General features: G+C 49.8%; 1 protein-coding gene across 1 annotated transcript in view; it reads right to left on the bottom strand.

Annotated features, from left to right (window-relative positions):
• The window catches only part of PRSS12 (serine protease 12), a 59,743-nt gene that overhangs the window by 22,360 nt on the left and 16,598 nt on the right, over nt 1-20,785 (bottom strand). Inside the window, exons 2-5 of the mRNA XM_066233954.1 lie at nt 16,995-17,145; nt 6,951-7,129; nt 5,165-5,306; nt 1,823-2,019 (exon numbers count right to left, since the gene is read on the bottom strand). Coding sequence (XP_066090051.1) covers nt 1,823-2,019; nt 5,165-5,306; nt 6,951-7,129; nt 16,995-17,145 — 669 coding nt within the window. The remainder of the gene's footprint in view (nt 1-1,822; nt 2,020-5,164; nt 5,307-6,950; nt 7,130-16,994; nt 17,146-20,785) is intronic.

Raw genomic sequence — 20,785 nt, 5'->3', positions numbered from 1 at the left:
GGAAACAGGACAAGCCCCACAGCTCAGGACCACAGTGCCCGAGAAGTGAAAGGGCTCGATATTTTTTAACACTGCCATTCATGTGACTGTCCCATGATCTTCCCTGAATTCCCCTGTAAAGACGCGGGCCTCCATGACACATGGGAGATGAATGGTCCCTCTGGGTGGCTAAGCAGTAACGTGATTCTGGTCCAAAAGGATAGTTGGCTCAGACGTAACATTCTTCAGACAAATGAATAGACATATTACCAAAATGAGGCCCACGGGGAGTCACAATAATGACTCTCACATATTTTATTAATAATTATCACCCTAAGCGTTTTAAATTTTTAAAAATATATCCCTAGAATCCCAGAATTAAAGACGTTCGAGAGAACTGGGAAGACTGACTGGTTTCCCCGACCACAGGGTGCACTTAACCAGACTGACCCTCAGTGAAGTCAGGTGGCATTCACGTCATAACCAGAGCACTCTGCCACCTGCTGTGCCGATGGCACGAGCCTCAGCAGGCCCCTCCATTAGCCAGACACCTGCTGTCTGGGCTGAGAGGACCCACGTTAGCAAACAGGTCCGACTGCCCTGGGCCCCTGGAGCCCTCACTGCAGACCTGGGAGATCAGGGACCCCCCCACAAGCAGGTGGACAGAGGCAGGAGCACAGGGAGGGCACAGAGGAGCGTACCCAGTGGGGTGCAGGAGGCACTGCGTTTCTGCTTGGCCAACACTGGGGAGTGTAGCGAGCGCCAGCACAGATTAGAGCCCAGTGAGGAGCAGCTGTGCGTGGGGCCGCATACACACCCACGTGGTCAACACTGTGCAGTCCACAAGTCCTGCCATTCTGTAACGTGATGATTTCAGCTTCACTGTCTCACGATAGGACATGGGGGCGGGTGGACTGAACCCCGAGGTAAGCAGCAGGGATGCCTGTTGCTGAGTGAGCGTCAATTCACAGAAGGTACATCACACAGAGACGTCACGTGCGACGTCACGCACAGAACCATATGGAAACGGAGAGCAGAGCTGTGGGGTGTCCCACACGGCTGTCTTACTGTCTCCCCGTGATGGTTCACTACTGTCTCTTCTGCCCTCGTCCGACGTCATCTGCCAAGGACCTGGAGGTGCTCTCTGCTCACCAGAGCAGACCATTATCCATCGCTATCTCAAGACTCAGGTGAGCTGGTTACCCTTTATTCACCCACGAGGGTGAACCGATTTAGAAGTGGGGGACAGTGAAGGTCCTGACATGTTGCTAGAGCAACAGTGTCAGAAAGGCGGGGAGCCGCTCACTCTAGTTGAGCCCACTTAGGATCCCATGGGGAGGATTCAACAACCCGGGCCAGGCCAAGCACCTGTGGCCAGTGATGGACAGGACCTGAGGGCCACAGAAGTGCGCTGTCGGGGTGTAGAGAGAGCCAGCGCTGCGCTGAGCCCATCTCTGATGAACAAGTCATGAGGCTGGGTGACGAGAATCGGAGGGGATGGGCAGGAGTGGGAGGGGCTGGGCAGGGGTGGGCAGGGCAGCCTCTGTCCCAGCTTTCAGACACACGTGACCACACACATTTTCAGTGAGCAAGCAGCCTGGCTTCCAGGTTGAGGAAAACAACTTTAGGAGTAGCAATTCTGTAACACTGGTGGAAAGACTCAGGAGTGTGTGTGTGTGTGTGTGTGTGTGTGTGTGTGTGTGTGTTAATGCAAATTACTGGAAATGAGGGCCCTGTGGGAACTAGACTAGAAGGTCAAAGGTGAGAAGTGCTTCCCACCATGGATCAGCGGACGGGGCACCACAGCCCCGGAACTGGGGAGCTGAGAGCAGCGGGTCCTCACCCAGAGATGGCTTGTGCCCATTGCCGCTGGGGAAGCAAGCCACAGCGACATCCTCCCGGTGGCTGCAGTCATGTTGTCCCCACTGCGGCCGGAAGCATTGCAGGACGCTGGTCTCTCTCCCTGAGCAGCGGACGTCATCCAGCCAGATGGGCCCCATACTCCCTGCATAGTGGTCCACGGAGGCCTGCTTGCCGTACCTGCGGCGGAGAGATCAACGCACACAGAAAGCCGCATGGTCTCCCCTGTCCCGGGGCCACAGCACATAAAACAGACAAGCTAAGTGTCAACCTTCAGAGGACAGTGCTCTTTCTCTACCTTGAATTCCAGTCTAAGCAGAGCTCGCCCCTTCATGCACTTGGATCATCCTGACCGTGTTTGTGTAGTTCAGTGGATAACTAACGGACTCACCCTCCTTCCCTCTACGGTCCTGTGTTCTGCCGCCAAGTTAGCCCACCAGCCAGAGAGAATGCAGACAAAGAGCTAAACCTCAAATTACCAGGCACACAAATACCACCGGGAAGCAGGGAGAGAGAATGCTGGCCTTGCGTGGGCCCCAGACGCGCCTGCTGACCACACAGGAGCTCACCGGCTTGCTAGGCCTCTCTGGTACCCTTTCCTCCAGAAGAAAAAGTGGGGCGTCTCCCAGTGACCCCTTGAGCACCGCACCCAACCCAGGAGGGCGCCTGGACCCCAGCCCATCAAAATCAGAACGATCTCAGCTTTTCTTTCTTTTTTTTTTTTTTTTCCTGAAGCTGGAAATGGGGAGAGACAGTAAGACAGACTCCCGCATGCGCCCGACCGGGATCCACCCGGCACGCCCACCAGGGACGAAGCTCTGCCCACCAGGGGGCGATGCTCTGCCCTTCCGGGGCATCGCTCTGCCACAACCCAAGCCACTCTAGCACCTGGGGCAGAGGCCAAGGAGCCATCCCCAGCGCCCGGGCCATCTTTGCTCCAATGGAGCCTTGGCTGCAGGAGGGGAAGAGAGAGACAGAGAGGAAGGAGGGGGTGGGGGGGTGGAGAAGCAAATGGGCGCTTCTCCTATGTGCCCTGGCCGGGAATCGAACCTGGGTCCCCCGCACACCAGGCCGACGCTCTATCGCTGAGCCAACCGGCCAGGGCAGCTTTTCTTTATAAAGCTATACAAACTTGATTTTTAAAATTTTTATGAATATTTTTTGTTCCAATTGACTTAATTAGTAACACTGCTACAAAAACTGAAACAGATGATAATAAACATACATGCTGTGGAAATAAGAATGATCTGCAAAGTAACACTTGGTGACTGCGTCGGTCTGTGCCTTCCTTTGTCCTTCCCCCACTCTATTCTTTCTGTAGCCCCGCACTCGGGAGGTCACCATGCAAAGCTGTCTAAGGCACCTTTCAGTTCTGAGAGTCTATGTAACCAAACTCTTCCCCCTAAATGTGGACCTTGTTACTAATATTTCTGTACTAAGAACACATTTTCTGTCTGGTGTGAATCTCCTGAATTCTTTTCTCATGCACTTACTTATTAAATTTTATTTATCAAGAGTAACATTGTAACCAACTCAAACAATGAAACTTTTCATTAATACGTCAAGGCCTCCTGTTTGCTGACTGGTCCAGTCTCGACTAGGAAACTACTTAGCCCACCCTCCACACAGCTACCACTTTCCGCTCACACCCCTCTGTGTCCGGCACCAACCCGGTCACCACCTGTCCACGTCCACCACGTGCAGGCCCCAGGGGTCTGTCTACATCCCAACTCCACTTGCACAAAGAAACCCAGACTCAGCCTTTTTCACTCCAAACCCACACGCTCTCTCACAGACCCCCAGGTAAACTGAAAGCAAGTGCCTGTCCTAACACAGCCACTCAGAACCTTTAAAAATGGCAGTGAGAACATTTTAGAACAAGTCAGTCCCGGTGGCACTATAGATGCAAAAACTCAATGGATATGTGAAACAAAATAAATAGGTTATGGAGGAAAAAATCAGCGTCACTCCATTGTTTATCAGGAAAAATATTAAAACAGTAAATAAAAGTGTTTATGAATTTTTCTAAATCTGTGAAAATGGCAGGCAGTCCTTGGTCTAATAGATTTACCTAACGATGAAGTGACATTTACTAAGTGCTTCTTATTGAATAAATATCATTATTTATTTGGCTGGCTGGTATGTTATACCCCTTTACCCAATAATTATAACTATACAGCCCACAAAAATCCAAAATATTGGGCAATTACATGCATTTATAGCTTCATGATAGCAGTATTTATAACAGAAACAAACTAAACTGAGCTAAATCGTGAAACTAAGTAAATAAATCGTGAAACTAAGTAAATCGTGAAAACATTGATTGGAAATTATACTGTCATTAAAATTTATGACTGTAGTAAAACAAAGGTAAAAGTAGTACAATAAGATATCCACTCCAAGAGCTATTATAGAGTTACACGTTCAATTAATATATAATAATGATGGTATAAGAATGGCAACATTGTAGGTAATTTTCATTGTCTTTCTCTTTCAGAGTCTCACTAATATTTTATATGACTTTTGCAAATTTAAAAAACATATGTTAATCATAGCCATGCCTATTTGAATGAAAGTATATCTTTAAGGTTTAATGAATATTTGCACTTAGCTCCATCTCAAGCTGAAATGAAATAACTTTGGCCAGTGTTTCAAGCATGACAGAGAAGGCTGGACAACAAGACAGACAGAAGGGGCATTCAGGAGCTCCACTCAAATATGAGCCCAAAGCTGCCATGTGTGGACACTCCAACCCAGGTCTCTGCTCTGGAACACACTGGGGGGGAGGGGCACGAGATGTGCTGTCCACAGTGTGATCCCAGCTCTTAAGAATCAGGTCAAGGGTGAGTGCCAACGGTCATCCTGTGACAAGAAAGCTTTTTTTTCTCAAATAAAGTGATACTTATCATCACATTCTAAGAAAGGAATAATGTAACCCCCATGCATTTGAGGCAGGCTTTCCTGTAGCATTGGACACAAAGATGTCAGAACTCAGGATGGGGACGTGTCAGAACAAAACAAGTATCCGAAGCATCAGTCTCCCTTGGACAGACCCCAAGAGACACAAATGCCCCCCTGGCTCCAGCCAATCACTCAGGAAGTGGGGTGGTGGCTAGAAGGCTGAAGGGGGTAAACAGCAAGATTGGCTCTTTATCATGGGAGAAAAAGTAACTTTTCTATTCCACAGGCCCCTTTATAGGGGGCAGGTAAGCATGCAGGCGACGGAGAACACACATTTGTGGCATCACAGAGATTACAGGCAAGGACAGAGCAGACTTCAGAAATCTACCTGGGCCTGTCGCTGCCTCCCACCCCGGGACCTTACTTCCATCCCAGCTGCCGGCACACCACGAGCGTGTTCAGCTCGGTCCAGCCGTCATCGCAGACGGTCCCCCACTGTCCCCTGTGGTAGACCTCCAGGCGGCCCTCGTGGCTGTCCTTCCCACCTGCCAGTCTGAGGACCCCGTCTGTGAGGACGAAGAGACACAAAACACTGAGCAGAACAATTCTCAAAAACGAACAAAACAACATTTCCATGTCACTAGAAATACCAGCCTATTTGGGTCCCTCTCGACTTTCTGTTAAACTTATGTTAGGACTGCTCTCATGACCCTCAGTCTTTGGATAGTTCCTACATGTGACCTAACACCTCTCTGCCCTAACGTAACACTTCTCTGTCCTAACAGCCTTTCCACTTTATTTGAACTCTTATTCTCTGAGTAGCAAAACACATCTGATGTAATTCTAATGTAGCTATTTAGACTTCTCTGAATTAAATGTATTTGGGAAATTTTCCTATGGCTTCAGTCTCCCTAAGTCTGAGCACTAGTAATCGTTTAAACTTAAGAAGTAAGAAAACATAACAACTCAGAAGTAGTTCAAAATTTTAACTGCAAATGAAAAGATATAGAAACATGAGGAAAGAAAAGGCCACCCCAGCTAGAGCGCAGGCGGCCTCTGGCGCCCACAAGTCATTCCTTGGGACTCAGGATGGTGAGAGCCAGAGCACACATCTCTCCCTGTCCTTCCACTGCTAACACAGACCTGGACTGGAATCTCAGGGACTCAGGGAACAGTAATTCCCAGAGAACCCTCCAAAACGCTTCTAAGAAAATGCACGATACTGCAAATTTACCCCTCCCCCCAAAAGTAGATCGAAAAGCCATTTACATCCAAAATAAGCCAAATACCCCCAAAATGGAACATATATATCATCTTGGGCAAAAGTCATATATTTCACCAATCTCTGAGATCGTTTTAAGCAAAAGTGGGTCTCTTAGCAACAGAAGGATGTGTTAATGGGACCCTTTCCTGTCCACAGAGTGTTGGGCCCGTCACCACAACAGGGGAGGAACATGTCCAGGAACATGCAGGGCTCCGTTCAGCCTCTGGGGGCAGTCTACATGCCAGCAGGCACAAACATGCTTTCTGCTAGCAGCATAGAGCCACGTAAAGAAAAAGGTATATCTTTAGCATTTAAAAAAAAAATTTCTTTCAAAGAAAGATTAAAACCCCCAATTTTTTCTTTGAGTTCTTTACTATGGAAACAATGGCTCTGTGATGACCCAACTTCCCTCAGTACCCATTTCCCTCTTCTGTCCAGGACACACACATACGCATCCTGCTCTCAGACACGCCCTCGCACAGCACGTGGCGCGTGACGTGCGCTGTGGTCTGGGAGAAACGGCACAGAGAGCACACTGAGGCTGACTCGGGCTAACACTGCGCTGAGCGGAGAATGCTGCTTCAGCAGCTGGGAGCGCCCGGGGAGGCAGGACAGGTTCATCAAGGAGTGGACTCGAGCCGTAACACCAAACATCGGACACTTACTACCATCACGGCCTGAGTCTGATCACGGGAACTATATACTGCAACAAAGCCATGTTCTAGTCTAGCTCTATGGGACTGTACACCCGTTCAATGAAACACTCAGAAACATCTAGGAGAGGGAGACAGTGTTTCAATATGCCATTTCTGTCAGGTTGTTTGTTTTCCACTTGGCATGTTTATGTTTGCGTTCATTTAGGGACGTATCTAATTTGGGAAAAGGGGAGGATGGGAAGCCCAGGCCACATGAGTGGCACTGGCAGGGGCGAGGGTGGCGGGTTTACCAGTCAACGGGGTACAGGACACGCCGGCGTCCTCCTGGTGGCCGCAGTTGTGCTCTCCCCAGCCGCTCCTGGCACACTGCTCGATGGACAGCTCATTGCCCGTGCAGCGCACCTCATCCAGCAGCACGGGGCCAGATCCTTCCCCGAATCGGGCGTGATGCCATGCCTTGGCGATGCCACTGCGTGAGACAAGAAGTCTGCGTCAGGCCCCTGCGGCCTCACTTACTGCGTCTGCTCCCGGGGAGAAGGCAGTGACAGCTCACCCGTCACCCAGGGGTCACGACGCCTGGCCGCGTCTCCTTTGTTGCTCTTTACACCCCTGACCATGACAAATGTTCCAAAGACTACTGACTCTGCCCCAGTACTTCCTCCTTTTTATCCGTTAGCAGCGGGACCCCAGACCTTTGGGAGGGCAAAGGCCATCCAGAAGAAAGCCGTGTGCCAGCCTCCCCCCCCAGCTGCTGTAAAGCAGACATAACACACCCGGCCTCATGTTAACACCCATGCCCAGCTCAGGGGCAGCGAGAGTATTCCCTCTGCTGGGCCACCCCCGCCCTCCTGCCCAGTGCCTAACCCTGCAGACCAATTTCTATTTAGCTACAAGTGTCACCTGTCACATCCCCCGCCCTGCTGACCCCCAGGCTAAGGTGACCCTGTTGCCTGAGAGGAGCCTTGGGCCGCAAGGAGCCAAATGAAGAAGATAGAACCACACGCAGGTGCGAGCCAGACCAGTCACAGGGCCACCAGCCCGGCCCCCACCGCGGCCTCTGCTCTCTGCTGGGGAGAGCACTGAACTCTTGTTTGGGCCACGGCTAGTTCCAGTCCTCCCTCACGGCCAGACAGATCTCTGATAGAAACACCCTTTCGCTCAGATGCTCTGTTCTAAGGTTGCTGCTCCCACAATGCAAAGCGACAGTGCCTTCTAGAACCCAGATTCCAGGGACGAGACCGTGACTGCCTGCCACAGGGACGACAGGCTCTGGACACAGCACCGCAGCTCCCTGCAGCCTCATGGTTTGGAGGCTCGAGCATTTATGTTTTGGCATATCTTTCGATGACGCTGCATCTATACCCCATTATCTTAATTGCCCTTTTCTCATAACAAGACAACTGTCTTGAGAATTTGCCACCAAAATACATCAAAGGGAAAGAAAAAGTCTGCCAAGCACACTGCTCACAAAAGTTAGGGGGTGTTTCCAAATGAAGATGAAGTGATAAAAGAAAAGCAGCATTTGACTTTTTTTAAATTAAACAAGAACATCACAAAAGCAAAGGACAAGTAAAAAAAGTTGTTTGATTATGCAGATGAGATGCAAAACCAACTTTGATTTCCTTGGTGAAAACACACTAGACAAAAGGCTGAAAGTACTGGAGTGTCTGCACGGCCCCTGGTCCCCTAACATTTGTGAGCAGTGTTCTCAAACCCCAGAAATGGTCAAGCCTGGAACAGCAGACTCCACGGTTAAAGAGGCACTCGCCTGACTCATTCTACCAGATGCTCTGGAAGTTTCTCTTGAGAGAGCATGTCCAAAACAATCTGAAAGTTAAACACTTTAAGCACCGTTAAAGCAAATACTGGTTCTGCTGCCACCTGGCCCACATTCTGTTTCAAGGTCAGACAGGGTGCCCACCGGAAGCGTCAAGGAATGGGTGGAGGAGGAGGGGGAAGGGAGCGGAGAGGAAGGGCACTAGGGCGAGGGGTATTGTGGTGGAGTTAAAATTTCACAATTTAGAATCCTGATACCTGAATCCCTAGCTGATGGTTGTTGTACAGTGGACTCTGAGGAGTCTGCCCCAACAAATATTAAAGACTAATACCTACAGCAAAGTGGATAGATTTCAAGGAAAAAAAAAAGAAATCCTAACAAATGATATTGTCAAAATGACATAATCCTGTGAGTGAATTTGTCCGCTTTGCTAAGGGAAATACAATGGCACAGAGAGAGAGCCATTTCTGGTCTTCTGGAAAGAATGGATTAAGGTTTTTCTTGTTTGTTTTTTGTTTTTACTTATTGATTTCGGTGAGAGAGGAAGGGAGAGAGAGACGGGAACATCGACCTGTTCCTGCGTGCGTCCTGACCGGGGATGAGACCGGCAACCTCTGTGCTACGGGACAATGCTCTCACTGACCGAGCCATCCGGCTATGGCATGGCTAATATTCTGCTAATAGGATTCTTAACCGTCAGAGTTCAGTGGTTTCGACGTGGGTCTGTGTGCCCACAGGAGAGCTCAAGTGACATGTAAATTTCTACACTTACTGACCACAACACGAGTGGGTCTCTCCAGCACAGGGACGGAAACTGGGAACAGGTCCTCGTGCCAATCTGGGCTCTCCCTATCACAAGCCAGGTGACCTCAGGGAAGTCACTGAAGCCTTCTAGGCATAAGACACTTCTTTTAAACACAAAACAAAGCTCTTTTTTTTTTAAATAAGGAAAGCATGTATGTCCCTAGGAAGAGACTTTTTATACCAAAATGGTCTTGTAATGGTGGTCTCTAAGGTAGTGAAGAAATTAAAATGTTTTAAAAAGTTACTCATAGTAAAAAGACCCCCCACTTCTGAAAGAAAACCTTTGCATACACATTTACACCAACGTGAGCAAAGGGAACAGGGAGCACCCACTGGAAACGGGCACCGGACAGTGTAGTTTCGCAGGCCGATGTGCCTGGTTTGGGGAGGACAGAACTCTTGGAGCCGCAGTCAGAGACCCACGGCCCCCTTCCCTGGAGGGCCAGGCAGGGAGCAGGAAGCCCGCACTGCGGTCCAGAGCAGAGACAGAACACCAGTCCACAGGCAGGGTTGGCCCCCCGTGTATGCCCGCACGGCCTGGGAACGAAGAGTCCTTCTCGACACTACGCAAGGCTGGGGAAACTCAAAACAAAAATATATACAATCTGGCCTGACCTGTGGTGGCGCAGTGGGATAAAGCGTCGACCTGGAACACTGAGGTCGCCGGTTCGAAACCTTGGGCTTGCCTGGTCAAGGCACATATGGGAGTTGATGCTTCCTGCTCCTCCCCCTTCTCTCTCTCTCTGTGTCTCTCTCTCTCACTCCTCTCTCTCTAAAAAAATCAATAAATAAAATATTTAAAAATATATATATATATATATACACACACACACACACACACAATCTGTGACGTGTGAAAACCCCAGGGATCTCAAGTGTCACGGTACAGAAGTCCTGCCTCACTGAGACAGAGCTCACTCACACACAGCTCACAGTCTGTGGACACCTTTGCACCGCAGAGCCCCAGCTGAGAGCTGCAAACTCTCGAGTCTTCACTGTCAGGCCCTTCACAGTCCATCGCAGACCACCGCCCGCCCAGAGGAAACTGACTCATGATGGCAAACACTGGAAGCGGACTCAGAACGCTGAAGGCCAGAGAGCAGGGGAGACTGAACGCTGAGCTGGCGCGGGGCAGCCAGACAGGACAGCTGCAGGGGCAGGAGGTTAACAGCTTCCTTGGACTTCTGCCCTGGATCAACGCTCGGGAAGGAAGAAATTTGTTTTAAAAAAAATGTCGGTGGGTACAATTCATTGAGCCAGGATTAGGTGCTATAAGAACACCAGGGACCAATATGAGAAAATATAAAATTTGATCCCAAATGCATAACAGACATCAAAATAGATTCCAGATGGTTCAAAGACCTAGATATTGAAAGGAAGAGGGGTGGGGGAGGGGAATGGAGAAAGGGAAAAGGGAAGGCAGGCAGGCTAACAGTTACTAGAATAAAAACATAGTTTTTATAATCTTGGGGATAAGACTCCCAGGGCCAGATTAGAAATGACACTTATAGGGCAATATGAGAAACCCAGAGGTCAGGAAACAAATACTAAAAAATTTAAATTTGACCACATATAGATTTTAAATGCCTGCATAGTAAAATGCACCTTCATAGGATCAAAAGGCAAACCAACAATCTGGAAGAAGTAACTGAACTATATAACAGCAACCAAAGAGGAAAAAGAAACTCCTAGTACTTAGTACTAATAATAACATATTATTACATTAAGATGAAATACAAAACAACCAATACACATAAAACAATAGGGCAATGGCAAAGGCCAGGCTCATCACACAAAAGAGTATCCCAGACCACTGACTGTGTGGTAAGATGCACAACTTCACAGTGGACAAATTAAAACAGTAACAAGGCCTTCTTACCGAGCCCATTTTTAGAGACTCTAAAGAGTAATGTCATTTCCACACAGTATTTAAGCTAAGAGGTAACAGACTCAAGCCTTTTTATTCTCAAGAGAAAAATAACAAACCAACCCAAAAATCACCCATTGGCTGAGAGCGACTCCAGATGGGCTGGGCAGAGTGACTTGAGATACATGGTATTTCAAGAATGTTACGGATTATGTACCTATGCTGTCAAAGACCACTGGGTGTTTTATGTTTTTCCTTATGTATTTCCATATTTTCCATTGTTTAGAAACATGATTTTAATGGTCACAAAGAATGTTTAAACTAACCAAAAAACACAATAAACTTGAGAACAAAAAGCATTAGGAAACTATATACAATGGAACACAAACTACTATATGTTTTCTAGCTAAATTTTGAGGTCATTACAATGAAGATTTACACATGCAACACAACCCTCAGCCAGGCCCTGGCATTCCTAGTGTCCCAGGCAGTCTGGCTTGTGGGGGACTTTGCCCTGAAAGAGGCTGTGGCCCTGGGACAGCCACATGAGACACACGCGTGTGCAAGCCACGTGCCATGTGACTGGTAACGCCCTGTGTTCTCTGTTCTTTCTGTGGAAACGGCAGCCCCTGCCAGGCCCAGCGGCTCATTCTTGGTGACAGCCCCACGCAACCCACCTTCTGTCCCTCTGGCCACAGACGGGGTCTGTCGAGTGAGGATGCCCTGACATAACAGTGAGCTACCACCTCCTGTGGAGCTATCTGCCCGACAGAACAGCAGTCCCCAGTGCACACGGAACTGGTTCTCGGTCTGATTCATATCCACAGCATTCCTGAGCCTGTTAACTGGTCAGATTGTATCGGACAAAGTAACCAGCGCCCTCTGAGGAACTTAGCCTCCCAGCCTAGCAACTAATCTGAAAGGGCGCAAGTGAAGCAGTTCCACCTGAAAAGGCAAGACAGTTCTTTGCTTGGTTATAAAGATGGGTCCTTTCACTGCCCGTGCCAGTTTGTGACACTTGTGGTTCGTGGATGAAACAGCTCATATTTAACACCCAGCACCCTGCCTTTGTCTCTGGAGAGCAGCCCCCACCTGCAGGCCCGCCCCGGATGCGCCCTGAACTCTCCCAGCGCGCTGGGCACCAGGAGACAGCGCCGCACGTCCTGACAGGGCCCACCCGCCCTGTAACCCGTGGCGGGGCAGCCCTCTCCCCACTGACCAGGTGTCACTACCCGAGTTACACAGCCTGCTGCCAGCCTGCGAGGCTGCCTGGCTCTACAGCAGACTCCCAGACACACAGCTACCTCCCAGGCCTTTTCAGTGCGGGCCTGCTCCTGGCACCTCAAATATGCTCTACCTGAAATGTATTCTTTTCTTCCAAAAGTTAACTTTTCTTTCTCGGCTTCCCTATTCCTTTCAGCCCTGTATTGTATCCATTCTTATTAACGCATGGCCATTCTGCAAACAGTGTAATATAAAAGAAAACAATCCTACAGTGGGGATCACGAACCTCACGACCAGTGTGACTTCTGCACTCCGGGTAACCTCAGAGGGCTACCTTCCTCACTCGTTAAATAAGGTTTCTTTCCTGCTCAATAATTCCACAGACCCAGCAATCTTCATGGTAAGTTTTATAAAGTATTTTTTAAAATTAGTGAATAAAAGAAACTTTTTATAAAAAAAAAAGCAATTTGCACCAGAATTTTTATTCTGAGCACTCAATAATATGGTTTTATATGATAATTTTATAGCAAAAAAAACCCTAAGAGGGAAGAAGTGTTCAAAATTTTAAAATTCCTATGCAAATTATGTCACAGCTACACAATAGTATATGATGTCACAGTCCTAAACTACGCTTTTAAGAGTTCTGGAAGACTCAAGAAATGCTTGCATGTCGGCGCATGAAACGGAACGCTAACGAAAACGCCCCCCTTCATCTGCAGCTCCACAGTGCTTGGACGCGTCCCCAACTTCCATTGTCTAATGTCTGCTGGCCTCACTTCCTACACTCCTCTTCCTCCAAGACCTGGGTTAATCACATTTCAGTATGCTAAGTACAGTCATTTCTCCTGTATTCAGGAAGCCTGCCAGCTACCACGGTCTACAGACACCATTAAAAGGTGAAGGTCAACACAGCATCTCACAGAGACCCTGTAGCTAGCACTGCTGGAGGCATGACGTGGCTTCCCTCTGGGAACTTGGCAAAGCTAGTAAAACTGAGGAGGGCTTCACTCAAGAGCCAATCGTAAATGCAGACAAGAAACAATTATGCCATCAGCTATCAATCTTGTGCCATCCAAAACCATTCACCTAAAGGGACTGTGCCTTTAAGTGAGCCAACAAATTCTAGAGGAAGAGCACTCGCAGAATATTGTTTTCATGCAAATTTGTGAGAAAATGATAAAACCAAATGAGAAAGGCAGACGGACAGCGTCAGCCCAGAGCCTCAGAGCACGAAAACGAGTGAGACACACATCTCACCGAACCAGGAGCGGTGGCTGTGTCAGCGGTGTGGGGCCTTCGTCACCACGTATATTTGGAGATATTTTTGCTCTGAGTCACTTTTCCAAACACAAAGCCCTCATGCAAAAGACAGCAATGAGCTAATGTGTGAGAAAGATGTAAATACCTGAAGACACACGGGAAGAACCCCCACGGTTCAGCATTCCTGTGCCCTCCACATGACGCCATCTGTGCCCCTCTGGTGCCCTGGGCTGCTGTGTGTCGGCGAGGTCTCCGCTCAAGCGCTGTTTATGTGAGGGAAACCATCGGCTCTCGAGAAAGAACTCTACCGTGTAACACAAACTGTCAGGATCACTTCTACAAAGCTTGCCTTTTCCCCATAGAAATATATTAATAGTAAAAAGAAAAAAGAAGTTGTATGGCTTAAATGTAATCCATATTGTAACTGGTAATGTTAAATATGCTATAACTTTTTATACCCTCAAAATTCTTAATACTTTCAACAAAGATACAGGTTTCTCAGTAACTAATGTGAAAATCAGCTGATGCCCAGTGAATACACATATGTACGCATTAATGAGAGTGGTTTTTTTTGTTTGTTTGTTTGTTTGTTTTTACAGAGGCAGAGATAGACAGGGACAGACAGGAACAGAGATAGATGAGAAGAATCAATCATTAGTTTTTCGTTGCGCGTTGCGACTTCTTAGTTGTTCATTGATTGCTTTCTCATATGTGCCTTGACCGCGGGCCTTCAGCAGACTGAGTAACCCCTTGCTGGAGCCAGTGACCTTGGGTCCAAGCTGGTGAGCTTTTTGCTCAAGCCAGATGAGCCTGCGCTCAATCTGGCAACCTTGGGGTCTCGAACCTGGGTCCTTCCACATCCCAGTCCAATGCTCTATCCACTGCACCACCATCTGGTCAGGCAATGAGAGTGTTTTGAAAACAGGCAACTCATAGATATAGCTACGTACACAGAAGTTCTGGATAGAGGAATGGTGTTGGACAATCCCAGCACTAAATGGTAAGTTTACTCTGTATGTTTAATAACATCTTTCACCTATAACAGTCCCGCATTAGACCACCCTCAATAGCCAAGGAATCCAATATTGTATACTTGTGGTGCACACTAAGTCTTTATCGACACTGAACTCTGTACAATAGGAAACACATCACAGATGACGGCACCTGTGAGAGGCTGCGTGCCTTCCCTCACCACAGGGGTTCTCAGGGCAGGTGCCTGCTTATCGCCCCGTACCATGCTGACTCCAGCAACAACACCCGCACATCTCAAGAAAGCTGGTCTTGAAATTGACATCCAACCAGAACAGTTTCAAAATCTCGTCTTAAAATTATAATGATTAATACCAGTGCTCTCAGTAAAAACCAGCTGGCCCTTCTCCTTACACGTCCAAAGAAAATGGTCACTGTGGTCATCCCAGCACAAGGAACACTGCTGAGGTGACAGGTGCTGCAGACTCTGACTGGCTGTGCTTGTTCCCACGCACAGGTGACTGGGAGCCAGTGCTCAGCCCAGGACCAGTAGTGGGGGTGGGGAGGGTGTGACTTCCCACGGAGGATCAGGCCGACACCACCTCTAGCCCATGCTCAATCTCAGCCTCACTGGGGGTGGGGGGGGGGCAGGGGAGGGCAGCCCAGAGCTGCTCCATGACTCCTGACGGGACGCATGAGACCACATCACCTCTGATGACCTCCAGCCAAAATGCCTGCTCTGGCCTAGTCAACTCTTTAGGCCTGGGCTCCTCAACAGGATTTCAAGGCCCAGAAGAGGAAACACAGTGGCACCAAAAGAAAGAAATAGACAAATGCAGGAGGTGGGATGATCTCCAGGACAAATGGTTTGGGCTCCTCAACAAGTCAGTGCCATGGGGACAAGGGTCCATCTGGGTTAGAGAGCCTCGAGGGCTCAGCACTGAGACCAGATGCACGACCCAGCCAGGACTGAGGTCTGCTCCGGACTGAGACCATCAAGGGCACAATGGGGCAGCGGTGGGACTTTGAACAGGATGGGTGTCAGAGTGCCAAGAACGATGACCAGTTACCTGTGATGGGGTAATCAACCTGCACAGGACCACGTTCTTGTTTTAAACAATAACCTCTGAAGTACTCAGAGGTATCATGTCGATGTTTTACTTTGAGACACTTAAATATATCACCCTGGCCGTTTGGCTCAGTGGTAGAGCATCGGCCTGGCGTGGAGTCCCGGGTTTGATTCCCGGCCAGGGCACACAGGAGAAGCAACCATCTGCTTCTCTACCCCTCCCCCTCTCCTTCCTCTCTGTCTCTCTCTCTTCCCCTCCCGCAGCCAAGGCTCCATTGGAGCAAAGTTGGCCCGGGTGCTGAGGATGGCTCTGTGGCCTCTGCCTCAAGCGCTAGAATGACTTTGGTTGCAACAGAGCAACATCCCAGATGGGCAGAGCATCGCCCCCTGGTGGGCATGCCAGGTGGATCCCGGTTGGGCGCATGCGGGAGTCTGTCTTCTGCTCCCCCCCACCCTCCCACCCCCGCTTCTTACTTTGGAAAAATACCCCAAAAAATTACTTCAGTATAAACACAGGGTTTTCAAAAAGAGTTGAGTGATTTGTAAAAACAACTGCAAAAAAAAAACCAAAAAAAAAACAACTGAGCACAGATGGTTTAAGCTTCGAAAATGGACACAGTGCCTCCTCAGACAAAACAACATGCACACAGAGATGCCTCCCCTGAGTGGTAATGAAACAACTTCAGACTAAAAGGAAAGACCCCATTTTAAAAGCTCCCTTGACAGAATGTTGGAGAAGCCTTCAATCTCATTGTTCTGAGGCTTAGAATCACCAGAGAGGGACCCAGCAGGTCTAGAATCATGACCCCCCCCCATCCCAGGAGAGCTCCCATGAAGGACACACAGGAGAGCCCCCACGAAGGACACATGGCAGGAGAGTCCCCACGGAGGACACACGGAAGGCTGACATCCACGTAGTCTGCAGGCACGAGCTTCCCCTCCCTGCCCCAGTGGGGTCACTGCGTTTGTACAGTAAACCTCCTTTGCTCTACACAGACGCCTAACAGAACAGGAAGCAAAGGTCAGAAGATCAGACACTCTCTGGGAGGGAGGACACTGGCCCAGCAGTGGTTCCGCTGCGTGACTGGCAAGTGGGTGTGCTGAGAGCAGTGTGAAGGCCGCTGGCGAGAACCAGCGCAGGCTCGGGCCCCCAGGGACGGGGACATGAAGGCCACGGAGGTCAGCTGAGACAGGGAGACGGCAGGGGACAGCACCGCAGGGAACCTGCAGCCCAGCACGCAGGTCAGAAGCTGGCTTTTCCAGTTGTTCAAGGACAGGAGCACTTTGAACACAGCATCCACCTCTGGGGACAGAAAGCCTCACATGGGAACAGAGCAGAGCAGAACAAGGACAGGAAGACCAACCTGAGGCCCAGCTGCCTGCAGATCACTTCTGCATCCGCGTCGTCCCACTGGTCATCGCAGACGGTCCCCCACTGACCGGCACGGTAGAGCTCCACACGGCCCTCACGCACGCTGCTCCCACCAGCAAGGCGCAGGATGGGGGACACTGGGCCTGTGCCATGGGAAGCAAAGACAAGTAACCACACATGGAACAGAGCCGTGGATGAGGGCTCTCCTATCCTGTTCTCATTCCCAATGATGAAGAAACATTGATCAAGCCACTGCAGTGACAGGAACACACACACACACACACACACACACACACACACACACACACACACCTACGTTACGATCATCTCAACCAATTAAAATACCCCAAATTGAATTATATGTGCACAAATGGCTCTGAAGAGAAAGCAGTCTAAATGCATCTTTCCCCAACAACCTCAGAAACCCAGAAAGACGCTCAAAGATACCGCTACTAGAAGCACACTGGATTTCTATGGTGGTGACACTGGCTTTACCCCAGTCACCTGAGCATTGGCAACCTGTAGCTATGGAGAAAGGCAGGTGTGCCTGCAGCACTCTTGTTTTCAGTGCAACAGGTGCAAAACATTGTAACAGGTGGAGGACTTCACGGCCAGCAGCAGTGTTTCAGAAATGACACTGAAAAGCCCCTTGGCCAGAGTCAGTGCATGTCACAGCTTCTGCTAAGAACTACACTCCGCCCACTGCAGACGGCCCGTCAGCCCCGTGCCCTGACCTCGCTCCTGTCACCTTCTGAATTCCTGTCGGCTGTGGGCCTCAGTCATAGCCATCAGTCCACTGTCTTCCTCCATCTGTCCCTGCAGCCCCTGCAGCAGGGCCTGACCACAGTCTGTGTGCTTGCTGCTACTTCCGCCTGAGGTAGTGTCCCCACAGGTCCTCCCAGGCTGACCCTGCTTGTTGTCTGCCCTCAACTGCTCGCTCAGTCCTGCTCCACATGCAGCGTGAGGCCCCTGCCAGAGCACGGTGCCGCCAGGTGTTGTGGGGTGTTCATGGGCTGCCACAGGGCGCTCAGGGAACTCATGGGGCCCTGTAGGATGCTCAGGGCACTCACGGGGTGCTACGGGATGCTCAGGGGTGCTGCAGGGCACTCACAGGGCATAGTGGGATGTACAAGAGGTTCAGAGCCAGAGAGCGTGCTCAGCATGGGGGGGCCATGGCCTCTTCTCTGAAGATGCTGAGGGCTGAAGGGCATTAGGATGCTGGGACTTCAGGAGGTGGCGAGCAGGTAGCCAGGAAGGGCCACGGCCCAGCTGATACTGCATGTGCCTGGGGGTGACGCTGCCCTGACTGTCCCCATGCCTGGGGGCGGCGCGGCCCTGACTGACCCCGTGCCTGGGGGCGGCGTGGCCCTGACTGACCCCGTGCCTGGGGGCGGCGCGGCCCTGACTGACCCCGTGCATGGGGGCGGCATGGCCCTGACTGTCCCCGTGCCTGGAACAAAGGTTGTGCACGAACACAGGCTGGTCCCTCCTAGGAAACCCAGCGGCCCTCTGCCAGAGGCTCATCACATCACGGCCCCCACAAAACAATGGCCCCTGGTGCCGGTGGCTCATTGCAAGTGGCGTCGGGACACCATGCTTATGCCAGCACACCCTGGAGCTGGGCACCCTGACCAACCCAGGCCACTGGCACGCACTCAGGGAGACCAGTCAGGCAGCACCGATTTATACAAGAGGAAAGACAGGATGGACATGCACACCGTTCTCAGCAGTGGACCTCAGCTTCTTACAATCAACTGGCAAGGGCTGAATTAGGGGAGGAAACAAATCCGCATAACTTCTTATGCGTATTTTTTCTTTAAAAGGTTTGGAAATACAGAAAAAATGATGGAAAACATATAAGTTTCTTAAGTTATTATACTCTCCCCTGCCACACCTCCCCCACCACCATGGTAAAGTTGAGAGAAAACAGAAAATCCAAATATTCAAAGAGAAGATTTAAAACCATCTACATACAACCCAGAACCACGATGGTGCATTACCGTACCTTTTAAATGCCATGTTTCATTTTGAACATGTAGTTTTCCTGGTTGTGGAAGTAATGGTGAAAGTATAGAAACCCTCAAGGACAGAACTGAGTCAACATCCCACATCCGCCCAACAGAGACACACAAAGTCACTTGAAAGAGAATTCAGTGGGGTTGCTGACTCATGTTCAACTTGCGGACAAATTAAACTCCCAGGCGTTTCCCTTCAGGGGGCTGTGTCCTATGTCCAGGACCCGTGCACAGCCCCCCTCCCCCCGGAACGTGCTGGAAAGGCAGTGGGTACCAGAGGACAAGACGGCAAATGAGATTTCTCCACTAAAGAAGTGCATCAGAATCCTGCCGCCAGGCCTCAAGGTAGACGCGGGGGCGCTGGTTTGAGCTGTTTGCTTTCCCAGTGTCATTTAATTCACTATAACAGCATTTTTTTTTATTCTCACTTCCAACTTTTCTCACCGTCCATATTATACATACACTTACAAATGATCTTAAGTTTCTTTGCTGGCCCTGGTTGCACAGCTCAGTTGGTCAGAGCAGTGTCCCAGTCCGCCAGGCTGTGGTTCGATTCCCAGAAAGGGCACATACAAGGATCAACCAGTGAAGGCGTCAACACATGGAACCACCACCACATGTTTCTCTCCCTTTATCTCTCTCTCAAATCAACAAATAAAATTTTCTTAAATTTATCTTTGCAGCCAGAGCTGAAACGAGTGGATAGCTTATAGGAAGCAGAATTTCTTAAAAAGTAAAATATTCTGAAAGAAAAATAATTCTTGTTTTCACGACTTTACTTACTTCACCACTTGAAAATGTTGGACATTTACCAACCAGGTTACACATGGGACACCAGCAATATCTACAGAAAAGCAGTGCCTAAGGAGCCCAATTCACACCAACCTTGAAGCAGCTACGCACATGCGTGTACTGGCCAAAAGGAGCTCTGTCCGCCATGGACACACAGAGGAAGAGGAGGAGAGCTTACAAGACCTCCTGATGCTTGTGCACCTGGCCTGCTCAGAAAGGATGCAGGTCTCAGAGCGTGGCCCACACAGACCCCGCATGGGGGCCCAGAGCTTCCCGCCAGCTCACGGCGGGACTGAATGGGGTCCCGGCAGCTCTATCCTCCCAACACCTGTGCTCACACAGAAACCTGTGCTCCCACAGAAACTGCCGCCCGGGGCTGGCTGCCGGCATTGCAAGGCCTGGGACGCCTGGTCATGCTGCCATCTCCAAGGGGAGTGCAAAAAGGTTTCTGTGACAGTGTGGTGGCCCCGGGTTGTGATCGCACATGGAAATGTGGTCCCCAGGGAACCCTGCGGCCATCATGAGGGCAGCTGTGCCCCCTCCTCTTACGTTCACAGGAACGCGTGTGCGTATCTGCAGACGGACACCATTCTGGGGGTCACTGCGTGACTGGTGTATGGTGCTTACAGGAGCCCTCACCCAAGGGGGCAATCCATTTTATAAAACTCAAAGGGATCCCTGGGACCATGATCACATTTCATCCATAAAGGGAAAACATTTTGTTGTGGCAGCTGTATTTTATACTATATTTGGTTTCAAGATAAATTCCTATCATTATTCCGTCATGATTTTCCAGTCCCCCAATCAGTGTTGCGTATACAGTATGTAACATTCCTGTAAGCAAATCAGCTAAAAACAGAAAGCATGTTAAAGGCGAAGTCCACTGGCATGTGGAGACTGTGAGACCCATGGCTACTGAAGACTGTTCAATTCTGACTGCGGAAATGGGGGAGGGGGGTGCGGAAGCAGCTCTGGC

This window comes from Saccopteryx bilineata, chromosome 1 (genome assembly GCF_036850765.1).
Source record: "Saccopteryx bilineata isolate mSacBil1 chromosome 1, mSacBil1_pri_phased_curated, whole genome shotgun sequence".
NCBI lineage: Eukaryota > Metazoa > Chordata > Mammalia > Chiroptera > Emballonuridae > Saccopteryx > Saccopteryx bilineata.
This window is presented reverse-complemented; position numbering and strand designations above follow the sequence as displayed.